Source organism: Hypanus sabinus, chromosome 29, assembly GCF_030144855.1.
Source record: "Hypanus sabinus isolate sHypSab1 chromosome 29, sHypSab1.hap1, whole genome shotgun sequence".
NCBI classification, from domain to species: Eukaryota; Metazoa; Chordata; class Chondrichthyes; order Myliobatiformes; family Dasyatidae; genus Hypanus; species Hypanus sabinus.
The window spans coordinates 22,432,410-22,451,476 of NC_082734.1; the positions used below are offsets into that span (position 1 = coordinate 22,432,410).

The window sequence follows — 19,067 nt, forward strand, 5'->3', positions numbered from 1 at the left end:
CATTTTAAAAGTATCGAGTGAGCAGCAATTCCTCTGACACTATGGTGGTTTCTCACTTTTTTGGGTAAATTAGTTTATTGTCATATCCAGTGAAAAACGTGTTTGCATGCCATCTAGACGGATCATATCGAACAGAAGTATACTGAGGCAAAAGCAGTAGCAGGGCACTGAACCTAGTAATATGTTTACAAAGACTGCTGTGCAGAACGACAATTAAGGGCAGCACGGTATTGTAGTGGATAGGGTAACACTTTACAGTGCCAATGGTTGGGGTTCAGTTGCTGCTACTGCCTGTAAGGAGTTTGTACGTTTTCCCTGTGACTCTGTGAGTTTCCTCCAGGGACTCTGCTTTCCTCCCACACCCTGAAGTGTGAGTTGGGGCTAATAAGTTGTGTGCGTGCTACTTTGGCAACAGGGGTATGGTGGCACTTGCGGATTGCTCCTGGCACACCCTTGGACTGTGGTGGTTGTTGACGTCAGTGATGCTTTTCACTGTGTTTCGATGTTTGTGTGACAAATAATGCTAATTTAAATAAGGTGCGAGGGTCATGGTGAGAAAGATTATCATTGTCAGTTCAATTGTCTTGTAGCAGTGGGAAAACTGTCCTTGAGCCCCATGGAGGGTGGATACTATGTTAGTTTTCATTTTCCAGAATGGGAATTAATTCCTTGGCTGGCAGAATAATTCTTTAAAGGTTCACTTTTAGAAATAAACTTTTGAAAAGGCTAAAGCAACTAGCGATCGTATGATCTCCTGAAGAATTCGGCCAACTGCCTATGGCACCTTCAAGAGGAAGGTTGGCCATCACTGGCACGGATTAACATGTCGGGACCTGAGAACGGAAAATGAACCGGTGTTCGCATCTACTGCTCCGCATCGATTTAAAAAATGTAGCCCCGGATTAAAGCGTCAAGGCTCGAGAGTGGAAAATGAACTGGTGTTCAACACAGTTACATAGAACAATACAGCACAGTACAGGCCCTTTGGCCCACAACATTGTGCCGACCCTTAAACCCTGCCTTAAATTCCTCCGTATACCTGTCCAGTCGTCTCTTAAATTTCACTAGTGTATCTGCCTCCACCACTATCTCAGGCAGTGCATTCCATGCACCAACCACTCTCTGAGTAAAAAAACCTTCTTCTAATATCCCCCTTGAACGTCCCACCCCTTACCTTAAAGCCATGTCCTCTTGTATTGAGCAGTGGTGCCCCGGGGAAGAGGTGCTGGTTGTCCACTCTATCTATTCCTCTTAATATCTTGTACACCTCTGTCATGTCTCCTGTCATCATCCTCCTCTCCAGAGTAAAGCCCTAGCTCCCTTAATCTCTGATCATAATGCATACATTGCCTTTGTTTGGCCAGTCTCCCTATCTTCTTGATACTACCATTGGGGTGAGAGGTGTAGGAGACCTGGTGCCACGTCTCCAGCTTGGGAGTAGTTGTTGCCCCTGTAGCTATTGGGCTCCTGGACTGGCCTCATTTGCCTCAGGGCTCTACTGACTCCACAGCCACAGACTCCCCCTCATGGACCCTGCAGCTCGGTTCTATGTTTTATTTGCTTACTCTTTTTATTATTTGCACAATTTGTCCTCTTTTGCATGTTGGATGTTTGTCGGTCTTCGCGTTTCTCTGTTTTGTGGGTGCCTGCAAGAAGATAAATCTCACAGTTGTGTATGGTATGCGCACTTTGAGAAATTTGAACATTAGGGAGGTATTTTATTGCTGTAATATCACCTTTGTGGGACAGTTGCAGTGTTGGGCTTTTGCCATTAGGGGGCATCTCTGAACTATGGAAACGGGCAGAGGAAAGCGCATAAAATGCTGGAGGAGCTCAGCAGGTCAGGCAGCATCGATGGTGGGGAATAGACGGTCAATGTTTTGGGTCGAGATTTTTCAGCAGGTCTGGAAAGGAAAGGGGAAGAAGCCTGAATTAAAAAATAATTACCAGTGATAAAATTCGGTTTCCACCACTTTTACTGTTTAGATTTAGTACAGAGAGCCAAGTAGATTGTAGAATAATTCAACAGTCAAGTTCAGATGCAGTTATCACTTTGCACCTCAAGCATCCTTCAAAATCGAAAAGTTCAAAGTTCAGGCATAAAATGCTTTGTCTCCCACACCACGATTGCTTGTTCATTCTTCACAGGCGAACATAAAGGAGAGTGAAATGATTGTTACTCCAGAGCCATGAGCAGGGTGGGTGGGATCCTTCATGATATTGCTGGCCTTTCTTCCGGCATCTTTCTGTGTGTGTATATATATCCTTGGTGGCTGATGTTGAGCAGTTTTAACTATCAGTTGTAGAGCTCTCCTGCCCACCGCGGTGAAGTTTCCATTCCACACGGTAATACAGCATGTGAGGACGCTGTCCCACTGCACATCTGTAGAAGGTCGCAAGTATCGATGTGTGTAGTCCCAGTCTCTCTAGCCTCCTCAAGAAAGTAGAGGCATTGGTGAGCTTTCTTGATCATAGAAGATATGTTGTGGGACCATTGGAAGCTGTGTGACATGTGCATTTCCAGGGGTTTGACACTGCTTGCAGTTTCCACTGCTGTTCTAACCAAACTGGCTGATGTCAGCTTTGTAGTGGCAGATGTGGTGGAGATTTTTACACTATCTGCACCAATTGTGTGTTTTTTGTTTTAAATAAGATACTGATTCTGTTCATTTATTTTTGATCCAATTGGGTGTTGTGGCCAGATCATGTGAATACCAGCAAACCCGCAGCGAGTAGCGATGGCAAGTGTTGGACAGGTCTGGTGGCGTTGTCAGTTCAGTCGTTTTGTGCTGTGAACCTACAGAAAATGGGTGACGTGTGGATGCACTTACCTTTGATTCTCACGGTGACCTCATTCCCCTGTCTCTGACAATTGCTTGAAGCTGAACTGGACCAAAACATTGTGGTCACCTTTGGCCTCAAGATGAGCTTCTTGGCAGCATTCCCCTTTGTGTCATTGTCGGACACTGAAACCCTTATCACTGTAAGACTGAATACAGTTATAAAGTTTTTCTTTATTTGTCACCTGAAGCAGTGAACTGGTTCATTTGCGTAAATGACTAGAGCAGTCCAGGGGTGTACTGTCAGCAGCCCGCAAATGTCGCTGTGCTTCCAGCACAAACTGAGCATGCCCACATCTTAATAACCATGTTCCTTTAGAATGTGGGAGGAAGCCCACGTGGTCACTGGGAGAGTGTACAAACACCTTCCAGAGAGTGGCAGGAATTGAACTGTCCAAGGTAACATGAGCTCTGTTCTCTGACACCCACCCTTTCATTGGCTGCTTCACTTTGTGGACAAGTTCCACCTCTGTCTCCTCTCCTTCCCCCCCCCCCCCCCCCACACTAATCCCTCTACCACTACTGCTCTCATCTGAGAGTTCAGGGGCTCCTTGCACACTTAATATAAACCAAAGTGACTGGTACTGTTTGTAGGACTGCGATATGTTCTACAGTGATCGAGTGCTTTGAGAGGTTGGTCATGCCTGGTATTATCTCCTGCCCAAGCTAATCTTTAAAATGCGTCAGTATCGACCAACACAGTCCAAGGATGCGCTGGTGGCAGCCTGCAAGAGTTGCCGCACTTCTGGTCCCAACAGCACGTCCATGACCTACTAACCCTGACCTGTATGTCTTTGGAACGTGGGAGGAAACCAGAGCACCCAGAGGAAACCCATGTGGTCAAACTCTGCAGGCATCGGTAGTAATTGAACCTCAGTCAGAGAACACAAGCGCTGTAAAATCCTTGATCAACTCTTTGTGATCCTGACTGCAGTTTGCATACCGACTAAAGCCCGATGTTAATCACGCACTGGAGATATCGAGTGCTTCCATCACCAGACAAGAAATAGACTGCCCCGACACCTTTCAGATCATTGTCGGGGACTTCCATCAGGCTTTATGAAGACATCTCTGCCCAGTTATTATCAACATATAACCTGTAGCACCAGAAGTCCCAACACACTTGACCACTGTTATACTGCGATTAGAAATGCCTAGCGTTCCATGCCTAGACCACATTTTGTGAAATATTATTTGGCTGTCCTGTTGCCTACGTATAGGCACAGGCTAAAGCAATGCTTCAGAGATGGGAGACAACAAAGAAGTGGACGAGGGGGTAGAGGAGCGGCTACAAGATTGCTTTGAGGCGGTGGACGGGGCCGTGTTCAAGGACACAGGACCTGAATGAACACACCTGCGGTTGTCACGGATTTTATAAAAGTAATCGTAGACACAAAATCATTCAGTATCTTCCTCAAGTAGAAGCTCTTGATGGGCCATGAGATCTGCAATATGCTGAGGGCCAGATCGGTGGCATTCAGGTCTGGCAACCAAGTAAGATACAAGAAGTATAGGTGCAATTTCCAGAAAGCTGTCTCATAATGGTGGGAATTTTGGATTAAATGTTTCGGACTGCAGGATGGTCAATAACTGAGGCAGGGCTTGAATGCTGTTACCTCTTGCAAAGTGAAATCGAGTGACATAGGTGACAATAGGGCTTTGCTTCCAGATGAGCTCAGTGCCTTTTATGCTCGCTTTGACTGTCAATACATGGAGTAACCTTCACAAACACCCACTTTCCTGATGACTTTGTGATTTTAGTCTCTGAGGCCGACGCGAGAGCATTCTTCAGGAAGGTGAACAATCCAGATGCATCCAATCCAGATGGGGTACGTGGCCGAGTACTAAAGATGTGCTGATCGACTGGCTGGAGTGTTCACCGAGACCTTGAACTTTTTGCTTTGGCAGTCTGAAGTAACCACCTGCTTCAAGTAGGCTTCAATTATAAAGTGCGTAAGAAGAATGTAGTATCCTGCCTCAATGACTATCGTCCAGCAGCACTCACATTGACTGTGATGAAGTGCTCTGTGAAGGTGTGATGAAACATATCAACTCCAGCCAGAGAAGTGACTTGGATTCATTGCAATTTGCCTTCTGTCACAACAGGTCAACGGCAGATGCCATTTCATTGGCTTTTCACTCAACCCTGGGGCATCTGGGCAGTGAAGGTGCATACATCAGGATACTCTTCATTGACTGCAGCTCAGCGTTCAATAGTATCATCCCCTCAAAACTAATCAATAAACTTCAAGGCCTCAATACCTCTTTGTGGAACGGGATCCCCGATTTCCTCACTTGTAAACCCTGTTCAGTTCAGAGTGGCAAAAACATCTCCTCCACATCTCCATCAGCACAAGTGCACCACGAGGCTGTGTGCCTAGCCCCTGCTCTACTTTGTACTTGTGACTTGAGGCTAAGCACGGCTCCAAAGCCACATTCAAGTTTGCTGACATCACCACTGTCCTTGACCAAATCAAAGGTGGTGATGAATCAGCATATAGGAAGGAGATTGAAAATCTGGCTGAGTGGTACAACCAGTCACAATGTCAGAAAGACCTAGGAGCTAATTATCGGCGTCAGGAGGAGAAAACCAGATGTCCATGAGCCAGTCCTCATCAGGGGTTAGAAGTGGAGAGACTCTGCAACTTTAAATTGCTTGGTGTTATCATTTCAGAGGATCTTTCCGGGTCCAGCACATTAAGTGCCATTATGAAGAATGGCAGTGCCTATAAACTAAAAACTAAAACTAAAATGCCTACAAACTAAAGTTTGTGAGGATTTGGCGTGACATCCAAAACTTTTGACAAACTTCTGTAGGTGTGTGGTGGAGAGTGTCTAGGCTGATTGCATAACGGCCTGGTATGGAAACACCAATGTCCTTGAATGGAAAATCCCACAAAAAGTAGCGGATGTGGCCCAGTCCGTCACGGGCACATCCTTCCCCACCATTGAGCATCTCTAAATGGAAAGCAGCGCCCATCATCAATTTAAAGTTGCAGACTCTCTCCACTTCTAACCCCTAGTGAGGACTGGCTCATGGACATCTGGTTTTCTCCTCCTGAAGCCAATAATTAGCTCCTTGGTCTTTCTGACATGGTGAGAGAGTTGTTGTGGGGACCAAAACCACTCGGGACACGCTCTCCTCTTGCTGCTGCCATCAGGAAGGAGGTACAGGAGCCTCAGGATCCACAACACCAGGTTCAAGAACACTGGTGTTCCCCTCAATCATCAGGCGCTTGATCAAGAGGGGATAGCTTCAATCCACTTAACAACATATGGACTCACTTTCAAGGACTCTTCATCTTGTGTTCTTGATATTTATTGCTTATTACAATAACAAATTTTTCTTTAGTTTTTGAAAAGTTTGTCATCTTTTGTTCATTGGTTGTTTGTCCATCCTATTTGGTGTGGTCCTTCATTGATCTAATTAGGTGTGGTCTTTCATTAATTCTACCGTGTTTCTTGGATTTACTGTGTATGGCTGCAGGGTTGTATAGATATGTACTTTAATAATGAATTTATCTTGAACTTTGAAAAGTGCTGTGCTTCCTTGCTGCCACTTCTATCTTGCTTCCCATCATCTTTCATTAATATAAGTTTATCAAAAACTCTGCAGCACCGTAGTGTAGCAGCACATTGCTTTGCAGCATCAGCTTTCGTTAATTGGGGTTCAACTCTCTCCATTGCCTGCAAGAAGCTTGTATGGTCCCCCCCCCGCGACTGCCTGGTTTTCCTGAGGATGTTCGGGTTGTTTCCTACATCCCAAAGACGTACGGCTAGTCCCTCCAGCATTTTGTGTGTGTTGCCTTAGTGAGTTGTGGGCATGTGACGTTGCTGCCTGACGTTTGTGGGCTACCCAACACAATTCCCGTTGAGTTGACAGAAATGACATATTTGTCTATATGTTTTGATATCCATGTGACACAAAGCTAATCTTGCCTTATCAACGTTAACCTTTTTAAAATTTTCACTTCTGCTTAAAAGGCCCCTCCATTTTATGGGGACCTTCGTTACCTAGCATGGCTGTAGCCCTTTCATATCTGTAACCCTCTAGCCCTACAGAGTTTGTTTACAGTTCTTTGAATCTAGTTTCTTGTACATCTCCAATTTTGATTTCCCCATGATTGGTTGAACTTTCAGTTGTCTAAAGTACCAAACCCAGGAATTTCCCCCTCCCACTAAGACATCTGTTCAACTTCGGGGATGCTGTTGATAATCCAGTAGATCACGCAAATTTCTTGAGGTAGGAGTCCAATTTATTTGGCCTGTTTCTTAAAATTTTTTTGCAGTTTTGGAGGGATTGTTTATTGAGATACAGTGTGGAAAAGACCATTCTTGACCTTCAAGCTGTGCTGCCCTAGTGTCACCCAATTTAGCCATAGCCTAATCATGGGACAATTTACAATGAGCAGTTAACTTACTGACTGGTAGGTCTTTGGACTGTGGGAGGAAACCAGAGCATCCACTGAAAATCTATGCATTCCATGAGGTGGATAGATGGTTTCCTTACAGGTGATGTTGCATTGAACTCTGAACTCTGATGCCCCATGCTGTAATAGTGTTGCACCAACCACTACACTACGGTGGTGCTCTTTTGAAAGGAGTGGATTTGACCATAAGATATAGGAGCAGAAAGAGGCCATTCAGCCCATCTAGTTTCTTCTGCCAATACATCATGGCTGATTTATTTCCACCATTGAAAAGGTTATTCTTTTGCAATGCTTGTACTTTGTGTTTCATTTGATGTTTTATTAGATTCATGGTGGATTGTGATGTTGTTGGCTGCAACTGGATCGAATTACCCGCTGGGAAATACTGGATAAGGGAAGAGCAACCAACAGGAAACGAGAATGGGGCATTGGACAGGCCCAAGAAGGTGTGTACCGCTGAAGGCTGGTTGGAGGGGGTTGACTCATCACCCCTGCTGGGGCATAGGCTGCCGGCGGCAGCTTACCATTCTAGGCCAGTCTTTCAAGTTGTCCCCAGGTGTAGGCCATCTTTAGCGATCCTTCTCCCAGAGATGAGATCTTTGGCGATCCTGTTGGCGTTTCAGTAGCTTTGGGTAGCCAGCCCCAAGCCCAACCCCCCCCCATTCACATCCGGGTTCGGGCCCATCTATGGTGGAGTTGGGAGCGAAATTAATTGCTTTAACATTTCTGTTTTCTCTTTTGGATCAATAAATCATCAGCTTTTGGTGCTTGGTGGGGTAGTCAGCTCTGATCTAGGAGCTGAGGAAGTCCCAAAACTAGGCTCAGTTTTACTGTTACTGAGAGCTGCTGTGAGAGTGGAGGTGTCATTCCTTTGGATGAAATGTTGAATAAAGGCGGCTTTCCCGAGCAGGTGTGGGTGATCCTGTGGTACTATTTTAAAGAGTGGTTTCTATGAACAAATTCTGTTCCAATGGATGGTGGAACTGGTTTCATTGCTCCTTCAGCCCTTTAGCTCTTCCAACTATCACCTTTCAACCTATGTCATTCCACTCTCTCCCTCCACTGGTCTCATCTAATATTTGCCAGATGTATTCCTTCCCCTGTCCTCTCCCCAGTCCTGATAAAGATCCTCAGCCCGAAACATCGACTGTTATTCCTCTCTGTAGATGCTGCCTGACCTACTGAGTTCCTCCAGCATTTTGTGTTCGTTGTATTGCTTTGAACTTCATGTGCTGGCTGCAGTATTTTACAGTTGTACTCTTCTCTACAATAATATTCAAAGTACATTTATTATCTGTGTGTGTGTCTGTATACAATATATAACATTAAGAGTCATCATCTTGCGGGCAGACGCAAAACAAAGAAACACCACAGAACCCGTTTAAAGGAAAAACTCCACACAACAAAGACCATCAAACGCCCAAAGTGGGGAAAAAAAGAAGAAATCGCAAAACTGCCAAAGAAAGCACACAGATAACACCAAGAACATTAAGCATCAAACTGTAGGAGCCAACAAGTCGGTCAATTCAGCACTGTCGACTGCAGGTCACAGCTGCGGAGCTAATTCCGTGCTGAACGTCTCCATCAAATTGTGAAAATAGTAGGAAGGGGTGCACAAAAACACATGGAACATGAACTGCAGCGCTCCCTAAAGTGAGTTCACAGCCCTGGAGCGCTTTCAGCGCTGAGGACATTAAACTTCAAACCCCAGAGTTCGTAGCCATGAGCCGCCGAACCTTGCAGCTTGGGACCAAAGACTCCTGCAGCGGGGTTGGCAGTAGCAAGAGGGATACTGGTCTAACACTGACAGACAGCACTGAAGAGCCGTTCAGTTCCGCTCTCTTCCTTAATGATTTTAATCTTGTTTGGCGCTTTAATCGACATGGAGTACTGGAGCCGACCGAGGGTTTGTGTTCTGCCATTAGGAATTGATGCAGTGTACACCCCCACGGAAGACTGTAGCTACACTCTCCACTCTGAGCCACGCAGAATCCCCCTGGAGATTGCAGAATCGCCAGCCTGTTTAGTCATTCAAAAATGTATCCTTAAAAATGTCATTCAAAAATGTATCCTTAAAAGGGAAATTCCAGGCTACAATCAGTCACAGTTCAGAAGAAGACAATTGAGAAGAAGAATATCTAGTGGCCTTGTGAGCTTTCTGCACAATGTTGCTGTTGGTCGCTGGTGCTATTGTGCAGGAAACAATAACTTCCACAGATAAGAGACTTGAGTTACTGGGAATGTGTTCCCTCTGTTGGGGGATGTGAGAACTGGAAATCACAATCTGAAAGTAAGTTTATCAGATTTGGACTAAGTTGAACAGTTGACATTGGAGACTTTGAAAACTTTATACTCACAGGCAGATGGGGTCGTAAAGAGAGCTTTTGGCAAGTTGGCCTTCATAAATCAAAGTATTGATTTCAGGAGATTGGATGTTATGTTGAAACTGTATAAGCCTCATTTAGAGTATTGTGCACAGTTCTGGTCACCTGCCTATAGGAAAGATATCAATAAGATTGAAAGAGTACAGAGAAAATTCACAAGGAGGTTGCCAGGTCTTGAGGACCCGAGTTATAGGGAAAGGCTGATTAGGTTAGGACTTTATTTCCCGGAACATAGGAGAATGACAGGAGATTTGATAGAGGTGTACAAAGTTGAGGGATATAGATAGGGTAAATGCAAGCAGGCTTTTTCCATGGAAGTGGGATGAAACTAGAACTGGAGGTCATAGGCTAAGGGCAAAAGGTGTTCTCTTTACAGGGAATATGAAGGGGAACTTCTTCACACAGAGGGTGGTGAGAGTGTGCAGGTAGATAGGACCAGGCAAAATAGTGTGCATGGACTAAATGGACCAAAGGGCTTGTTTCTGTGCCGTAATGTACTGTGTCTCTCTGACTCTACCCTAACAGTTATTATTGATATTTACTTATGATTTGGTGGGGGGGGGGGGGTTTCAAAATAGTATAATTTAAGGCTTTGGTGGTTGGTTACAAAAACCCAACTTATGGACACTAACATGTAAACGATTTCCCATAAATTCAAGCTTCAAACACCTGACACTACATGTATTCATTAACCTCTCACTGCTATGGGTTGAAGTTCCCACTTGCTTCAAAAAGGCAACAATTATACCAGTGCCTGAAGAATAATATAAGCTGCTGTAATGACTATCGCCTTGTAGCATTCCCATCTACAGTGAAATGCTTTGAGAGTTTGCTCATGACTAGACTGAGCTGCTGCCTCAGCCAGGATCTCGACACATTGCAATTTACCTATCGTCACAATAGGTCAATGGCAGATACAATCTTAATGACTGTAGACCTCCTGGACAACATGAAAACCTATGTCAGGATGCTTTTCTTCGACTGTAGCTCAGCATTTAATATCATCTTCCCACAATCCTGATTGAGAGGTTTCAGAACCTGGACCTCTGTACCTCCCTCCGCAACTGGATCCTCGACTTCCTAACCGGAAGACCACAATCTGTGTGGATTGATGATAACATCTTCTCCTCACTGCTGATCAACGCTGGTGCACCTCAGGGGTGTGTGCTTAGCCCGCTGCTCTACTCTCTATATACACGTGACTGTGTGGCTAGGCATAGCTCAAATACCATCTATAAATTTGCTGATGATACAGCTATTGTTGGTAAAATCTCAGATGGACATGAGAGGGTGTATAGGAATGAGATATGCCAACTAGCGGAGTGGTGTTGCAGCAACAACCTGGCACTCAACGTCAGTAAGACGAAGGAGCTGATTGTGGACTTCAGGAAGGGTAAGACGAAGGAACACATACCAATCCTCATCGGGGAATCAGAAGTGGAGAGAGTGAGCAGTTTCAAGTTCCTGGGTGTCAAGATCTCTGAGGATCTAACCTGCTCTCAACATATTGATGCAGTTAAAAAGAAGGCAAGACAGTGGCTATACTTCATTAGGAGTTTGAAGAGATTTGGTATGTTAACAAATATGCAAAGACTTCTATAGATGTACTGTGGAAAGCATTCTGACAGGCTGCGTCACTGTCTGGTATGGAGGGGCTACTGCACAGGACCGAAAGAAGCTGCAGAAGGTTGTAAATCTAGTCAGCTCCATCTTGGGTACTAGCCTACAAAGTACCCAGGACATCTTTCGGGAGCGGTGACTCAGAAAGGCAGTGTCCATTATTAAGGACCTTCAGCACCCAGGGCATGCTTTTTTCTCACTGTTACCATCAGGCAGAAGGTACAGAAGCCAGAAGGCACACACTCAGTAATTCAATAACAGCTTCTTCCCCTCTGCCATCTGATTCCTAAATGGACATCGAACCTGTGAGCACTATTTAACATGTTATTTCTGTGTTTTGCACAATTTTTAATCTGTTCAATATGAGTACTGTAATTGATTTACTTATTATTATTTTGTACTTGTTTTTTTTCTATATTATGTATTGCATTGAACTGCTGCTGTTAAGATAACAAATTTCACGACATATGCCAGTGATAATAAACCCAATTCTGATATGGATGGCGGAACTAGTTTCCTCTTGCCTTCGTCATCCGCTTACCTCTTCCTTCTATCGCCACCTAGCTTCTTGTTTCATTTCCTCTTCTTTCCCACCCACCCACCTTCCTGCTCACCCAGTCTCACCCATCCTCTGCCAGGTTGTACCCCCTCTCTCCACCTTCTTATTCTGGCCTCTACCCCCTCCTTTCTTTCCAGTCCTGATGAAGGGTCTCGTCCAAAACATTAACTGTTTAATCCCTTCCGTCCTCCATAGGTGCTGCCTGATCTGCTGAGTTCCTCCAGCTTTGTGTGTGTTGCTTTGGATTTCCAGCATCTATAGATTCTCTCGCATTTATAGTTTCCTCTCATCCTGTCCGCTTTTTGATCATTGTTTATTCTCATCAGTTTTCTGTCCTTTTGATGGAGGTATGACTATCACACCAAGTGATTTTTATGTATTTTCTAACTTAAAAAAAATTGATTTACAGATGTCTGTGAAACTGAATCCGTTTGGTACTTGGAGATGGCCTGTAATTATATCAAGTGATTCTTTATGTACCAAGCACTACTAAAGCATTTTATATGGTCAATATCACTGCTGCTTGTGTGAGCACAATGTGCAAATTGGCTGCAACGCTGACTACACTTTGAAAACACTTAAATCAGCTTTGGAATGCTCTGTGGCCTAGAAACGTGGTTCAAAAAATGCAAGCTTTTTATAACTTAAGGTTAAATTTGATCTTTACTCTCACCACTCCCTTACCACCACTCCTTTCCTGGTGGTTGCTGTCTGTCTGCTGAGCTCCTTGGAGACCGAAAAATGTACACTCTGTTGAAGTGTAGTTTTGGGAAATGGAAGAAATTAGTTGAATGTGGCACAATGAAAACTTCCTTGCAATTGTATTAGAATATGAAGCGTTTTGGCCTGAAACGTTGACACTTTATTCCTTTCTGTAGGTCCTGTCTTAACTGCTGAGTTCCTCCAGCACTGTGTGTGCGTGTGCACGCTGCTCTGGATTTGCAGCATCTACGGAATATCTTGTGTTTTGTATTTAGAATAACTTATTTTTATAACTTGCTTTGATTAACTTTTTATAACTTCACCACATACCGGAGTGCTTTGTAGCCAGCTAAACGGCAACTGTAGTGGATATAGTCCTGTGATAAGGGAATTTAAAATTAGAGGGCAGTTTTATAGTGAGAGGGGAAAGATGTAAAGGGGATGAAAGAGTCAACTGTTTCACACAAAGGTGGTGGGTATTGAGCGAGTGGCCAGACTTTGGTATCATTCTTTGGTTTATACTCTAGTTCCAGTAAACAAATAAATAGGCTTAAAAACGAGAAATTCTGCAGTGGCTGGAAATCCAAAGCAACACATACAAAATGCTGGAGGAACTCAGCAGGTCAGGCTGCACCTATGGAAATGAATAAACAGTCAACGTTTCGGGACCAGACCCTTCTTCAGGACTGGCTTGCTGAGTCTCTAAGCAATGGTTGAGACTTCACTAATGGCTAAGGAGGAGAGTTTCTTCCCTTCTCTTTCTTGAAGTACTATTGAGAGATTCTTCATATTCAGCTGAGAAGCTAATGGGTCGTCAAAAGGACCTGATCCAAAAAAAATGCTACCTCGAGACAGTGCGATATTCCCTTTTGGTGCTGACTCCTGATATTTAGCTCAAGTATCTGAAGAGGGTCTTGAACTCATGAGTTTCTGGCCAAGGTTGTATGAGCACCAGGTTTTTATCTGAAACTTAGAGTAGCTGAGACCTGCCTCAAATTGTCACTGACCGCTGTTCTGTCCTGAGATGACATGTACATCATGTCACCTCAGAGCACCTAGGACCATGAAATAATTTTATGAGTAATTCAAGTTGAAGAGTCAGGTTTATTTATCAAGCGTGCATCGAAATGTGCAGTATAAAGCGTTGTTTGCGTTACCCAAGGGTGTGAGGGAGCACAAGTCTTGCCGCACATTCTGGTGCCAACATAGCATGCTGACAATGCTCGGCAGAACAACACACCCCAAGTAACAAAACAGCAGCAAAACAAGCCCTGTTCCTTCCTCCCACTCATGCACAAACACAATCCTTTAACCTCAGCACAGCCCTTTATCCTCTAGTGAACTTGGACTTCTTAAATTGCCGTTTAAAAAAATATATAATCTGCAGCACACGACTGTTTTTTTTCGTTCGAGCTCTTTCAGTTGATCGGAGATTTACATCCAGTATTTACAAAATCCCTTGTTGCAAAGTGGGCAATTGTACTGGGAGATGGGCCCAATTTTCATCATTTGTCCTGTGATGGAAACGGTTCAGCCTCTCAGCTTCACAATCTACGTAGTTATACAAGAAACTAAAGAAAAATCTCATGGTTTTTGGGAATCTGGAATATAAAGGGCACTCACTAGGCCAGACAGCGTGAGTATGGTCAATGCTTCATGTTGATTATCTTCTTGCAGCTTCTCCAGTCACAGACACTGCCTGACTTGCAGAGAATTTCAGCTTTGTTTAAACCCCACAAAACAAATTGAAAGCTGTTCAGTTCTGAGTTTTCTATTGCTGTTTTAATACTGTCTTTTTTCGTTGACTTGTGTATATCCCTAATTCATGTTATAAAATAAATATTTCCATATTTATGACAGTTACTAAAAAGACACTGTTTTAAGCATGCTTTTTTTTCTACAGAAATGCCGAGTCGTTGATCCCAGCCAAAACAGAAACCTTTGTTTCTGAATGCACGTGATACAGGCTGCTCATTTTGAGAAGTGCTTTGTTTTTTTTTTAATGTTATTGCACAACTGGTTAACTGAGACATATTTAGATTTTAATTCCTTAAATGTCTTGCTGACAGTAGCTTTTGAGACCAGCCAGCCCTATCATTCCCTTTCACTGAGAACTGAAATGTTTGGAGTACCCAGTACATCATATCAGCAACATCTCTCATTTATCCTTTTTCCCCTCCCTCTTTGCTCTTTTCTCCTCCTCTCCTCTGATTTTCTTTCCAACCTTGCCTCTCCCAATTCCCTCATTTTCATTTCTCAGCACTTTTTTTGTCAACCTCTCACTGCCACCTCTTTTTGACCCTAGCATCCTCATTCCTTGATCACGGCAACCATCCCTTTCCTGTTGCCTGGCACTGCCACCTCTGGCCCCCCATGACCAAAACCATTCCCGCGGATGCTGCTTGACCCGCTGAGTTTTTTTTTCCAGCAGATCATGTGCTGATCTGGGACTACAGCTGTTCAAATAGAAAACCTCTCTAAGAAAATAGGGGCAATAGAGAGCAAAGGCTGTCTTCCCCAATGTTGGTCATAACCATGAATAAAGTTAAGAAGGAACTTAGCAGCTCCTTGCTAATGAGTGGTTTCCTTTGGCATGTTGCACAGGTGTCACTGGCGCAGATTGAAGTGGACATCGCCTGGTCAGACTTGATCAGCCACCCCGCTGAAGGAGAATGGCAGAAAATCGCTCCGCTTCGAGTGTTGAGCTTTGATATTGAATGTGCTGGCAGGAAGGGTAGGTTATTAAAACCTTAAAGAATATTTGTTTACCTCACTATTTTGCCTTTTTTTTTTGCACGACTTTTGAAATTTGTTGTTGTAACTTTGTCGTAATAAACCTGATTCTGGTTCACCAAGCCTCCTTTCAAATAGATGAATAGTTAGCAGGTGTATCATGCATATTGAGAGCACTGTGCAAAAGTCTTTGTCGTCATTAGGTCGCACCTGGAATCTTCAGTTGGCGGACGATTTCTCTCTACGCCACTCTGTCCCGACACTTGTCGTTAACATCGTCGGTTTGATCCTTTTTTGAGACTGACATATTGGGAAATCAAGTACTTGGCAAGTTACAGCAGTGATTTGCTTTTGCAAAAGTCTTGGGCACGTAAAAAAAAAAAAAAAAAAATTCTGCCAAGTGAAGGTGATTTCAAAAATAATGAAATGAAAAGCTTCTAAATATAAAAACTATAAAGAACGATAAGTAGTAAAAACTAAATCACATCAATATTTGATGTTACCACCCTTTAAAACTGCAACAATTCTCTTGGGTACACTGTTGTGCAGTTAGTTTTATAAGAAAACCAGCTGGTAGGTTGCTCCAAGCATCTTGGAGAACTTGCCACAGTTCTTCTGCATACTTTGGCTGCCTTGCTTGTTTTTGTCTCACCAGGTAAACTCAGACAGCCTCGATGTTGAGATCAGGGCTCTGGAGCTAATACCATCTGAAGCCATATATTAAAAAAAACTAGGGTGCCTAAGACTTTTGTACCATACTGTAATGTTAGCAAAGTACATTGCATTTTTCGACCTTTTAGATTTTGAGACACAATGCAGTAAGAGAACCTTCCGAGCCGATGAGCCTGCGCTGCCAGATTACACTTGTGATCAATTAACGTACAAACCTGTGCGACTTTAGAATGTGGGAAGAAACTGGAGCCCCCAGAGAAAATCCACATGGGCACAAGGAGATCATACAGACCCCTTAGAAACAGCAGAATTGAACCTGGGTCACTGATGTTATAATGGCGTTACACTAAGTACAACCTAACTGTGCTACCCATGCCAAGTTTGCTAGTTTTGGTTGATTTCATAAATGCACACTCCTTTAAGACACTTCTAGTCTTATTCCCTTTATTGTTCATGAGAAGTGGGTTACTTTGGTATTAGCAGGGTCGGTCCTCAATCTTGCATCTAAATAAAGAGAGCGGCTTGTATCACTTCCCAGAAGAGGTGACGAAAGAGATTACAGACTTCTGTTAATATGCGATATTTGCATTAACAACTAACACAACCTGCATCTGCTGGGGGCAGCCTGCAACTATTGCCACACATTCCAGTGCCAACATAGTATACCCACTGTGTCCTGCCAAAAAAAAACACAGGCAACAACAGCATTGAAAAACCAATAGCAAAACAAGTGCCTTTCCTCCCTCACTTCCACTTCCCATCCATTCACACAAATGGTCCTCCAACCCCAGGACAGGCCTCCTCCAGGCTTCCATCCTTCAGTGGACTCTCAGACATTAGGCCTCCAGCTTCCACAGCCTGCACTCTGGACCTCTGTGCTGCTGATGCCTGCCCGACACCAGTATGTACAGGTTACCACTCCACTCTGAGCCGTGAGTGAGTCTCTGCATAGCAGAAGGCAATAGTCCACTTTAGGTTCCCAGCGCAGAAGCTGGGGAACTGGGCTCATGACTGTCTCAACTCGTATCGTACAGTAGAAATGACGCAAGCATTCAACTTCCAGAATGGAGGAGTGAGGGTGCTCTGTGGGATAGTGCCAATTTGATCACCAGGATACATTCCTGTTACATTTTCAGCCACTGTTCCAACTGTCACCTCTTTTCTCAATCCATGTCATTGCTTTGTTTGAGATCCATAAAAACAATAATGATCATTTTTAAGGACCCTTGCTTTAAGAGGTACGTGCTCACTTCTCGTTACTACCATCAGGTAGTGTTTGCTGATACCTTCAACTGCTCCCTGCTTCAGTCTCAGATCCCCTCGTGTTTTAAGAAGGCACAATAATCCTGGTGCCGAAGAAAAGCAAGTTGGCATGCCTGAATGACTACTGACCTGTGGCTCTAACATCAATTGTTATGAAGTGCCTGGAGCGATTGGTCATGGCATACATCAACCATAACCTACTGGTCAACCTCGACACTTTGCAATTCGCCTACTGGAGCAACAGGTCAAAAATATCTGGACCTGACTTGCACTACAGTACTTTACCTTTTCTATTATCTAATAATGATGTATAATTTAAATTTTTATTATATTTACTTTGATTTGTACTTCAGAGAGCGCGAAGCACAGAAACGAAAATCACTGTGATGATTGAACGGTCTAGTATCAGTTGTTCGGTGACAATAAAGTAGTTGTATTTGTATCGGAAGAGCTTGAAGACCCGCAATCAATGATTCAGGAACATTTTCTTCCCCTTTATCATCAGATTCCAGAATGGTCCATGAACAATATTTTATTTATGTAAGCCCACTCTTCAGAGCTCGCATGCAGTTTGGCTCGTCAGCTAACTCTGCTAACAGCCATGTGACTCAGTAGTGGGACGGCCACCTTTCTAAACAATACATGTCTAAGATTGGTATGATTTGGGGTTCAATCAAACAGGAATTCTGATGAAAGCAATTTCAATTTGAGTGATTACTGTGTAAATACTGCCCAAACATAATTATCAGTCGCAAAAAAAAACAATAAAATTATAAAGGATATTCACCAATTTCAGGTTTATCACAGTTAATAGGAAAAGAAAACAAAACTTTAATAAAAGTGCCTATTACCTTTAAACCAGTCCAAATTTGCACATAAATGGTGGAGCTCATTTCTGTAGTGGTTGAGTGTACCACTTTACTCATGGCGCTGAACTCTCATCACCAATCATGAGTAGAACTTCTCTTCTTGGACTCCTTTGTCTCACAAATCACTCCTTGCATTAAGGTCTTCTCTTTGGATAGGATCATCCAGGCGTCCTCCCTGAATCGCTCCTCTCCACATCTTCTGCCAAAAAGATCATGTTTGACTACTGTCTATCAGAAATCTTATCTCTGCCCAGCTTTCTCTGGAACCTTCTCTCTATCCCACTATCCTGATTGGCTGACTCAGCATTCCTAAGGAGCAACATGGCTTCATATTGTTAACTAAAACACTCACCAACAGGACAAAGCACTTTTATAGAAAGCTGCTAAAATAAAGTATCTCACAGCAAAGCAGTAGGACTCTTAACCAGGGCATTATATTTATTTTATAATTTTTAGTATTTCATGTCATAAGACAGTAAACTTTACATCATAAGACTGTGATAATAAATGTGATTCTGAATAGTGTTAGAATATGAAATATGTGACTTGGTACTCATGAATAAATAGCTTGGAGGAAGATGCGTGCACACACGAGACACAAAAGACTGAAGACGCTGGAACTCAGCGGGTCGAGCAGCGCCTGTACCTCTGTGAATGTTGAGGGGGTAGGAAGGGATGTTTTGGGTTGAAACGTTGTTAGTGGAAGTATATTTTTTTTGTTGCTCAGTTAATTGAATCTCCAACAAAGTACTGGCAGAGCCCTAGTGCTTTCTACTTGTGCTTTAAATCTCAATCGTAGTGCGATGGATAATGCCTTATCAAAAAAAAAGTTCACTCAGGTGGAACATTGTAGAGTGAGTTATTGTAAAGTTGTGTGAAGAGCAAGATGACTGTTTTTGCCAGTGGGCGTTGTTTTTGATTATTATCTCATAGCAATCTTTCTCTGTAAACTATGTGAAGTGGCTATGACACTATGATGAAAGATCTGATTAACT

At 43.4% G+C, this 19,067-nt stretch overlaps 1 protein-coding gene across 3 annotated transcripts in view; it reads left to right on the top strand.

Annotated features, from left to right (window-relative positions):
* pold1 (polymerase (DNA directed), delta 1, catalytic subunit) overlaps window positions 1–19,067 on the top strand; it is a 247,573-nt gene that overhangs the window by 18,669 nt on the left and 209,837 nt on the right. For all 3 annotated transcript variants that reach the window (XM_059953951.1, XM_059953950.1, XM_059953952.1), the window contains exons 7-8: window positions 7,596–7,716; window positions 15,140–15,269. In XM_059953951.1, the coding sequence (XP_059809934.1) occupies window positions 7,596–7,716; window positions 15,140–15,269 (251 nt within the window). The remainder of the gene's footprint in view (window positions 1–7,595; window positions 7,717–15,139; window positions 15,270–19,067) is intronic.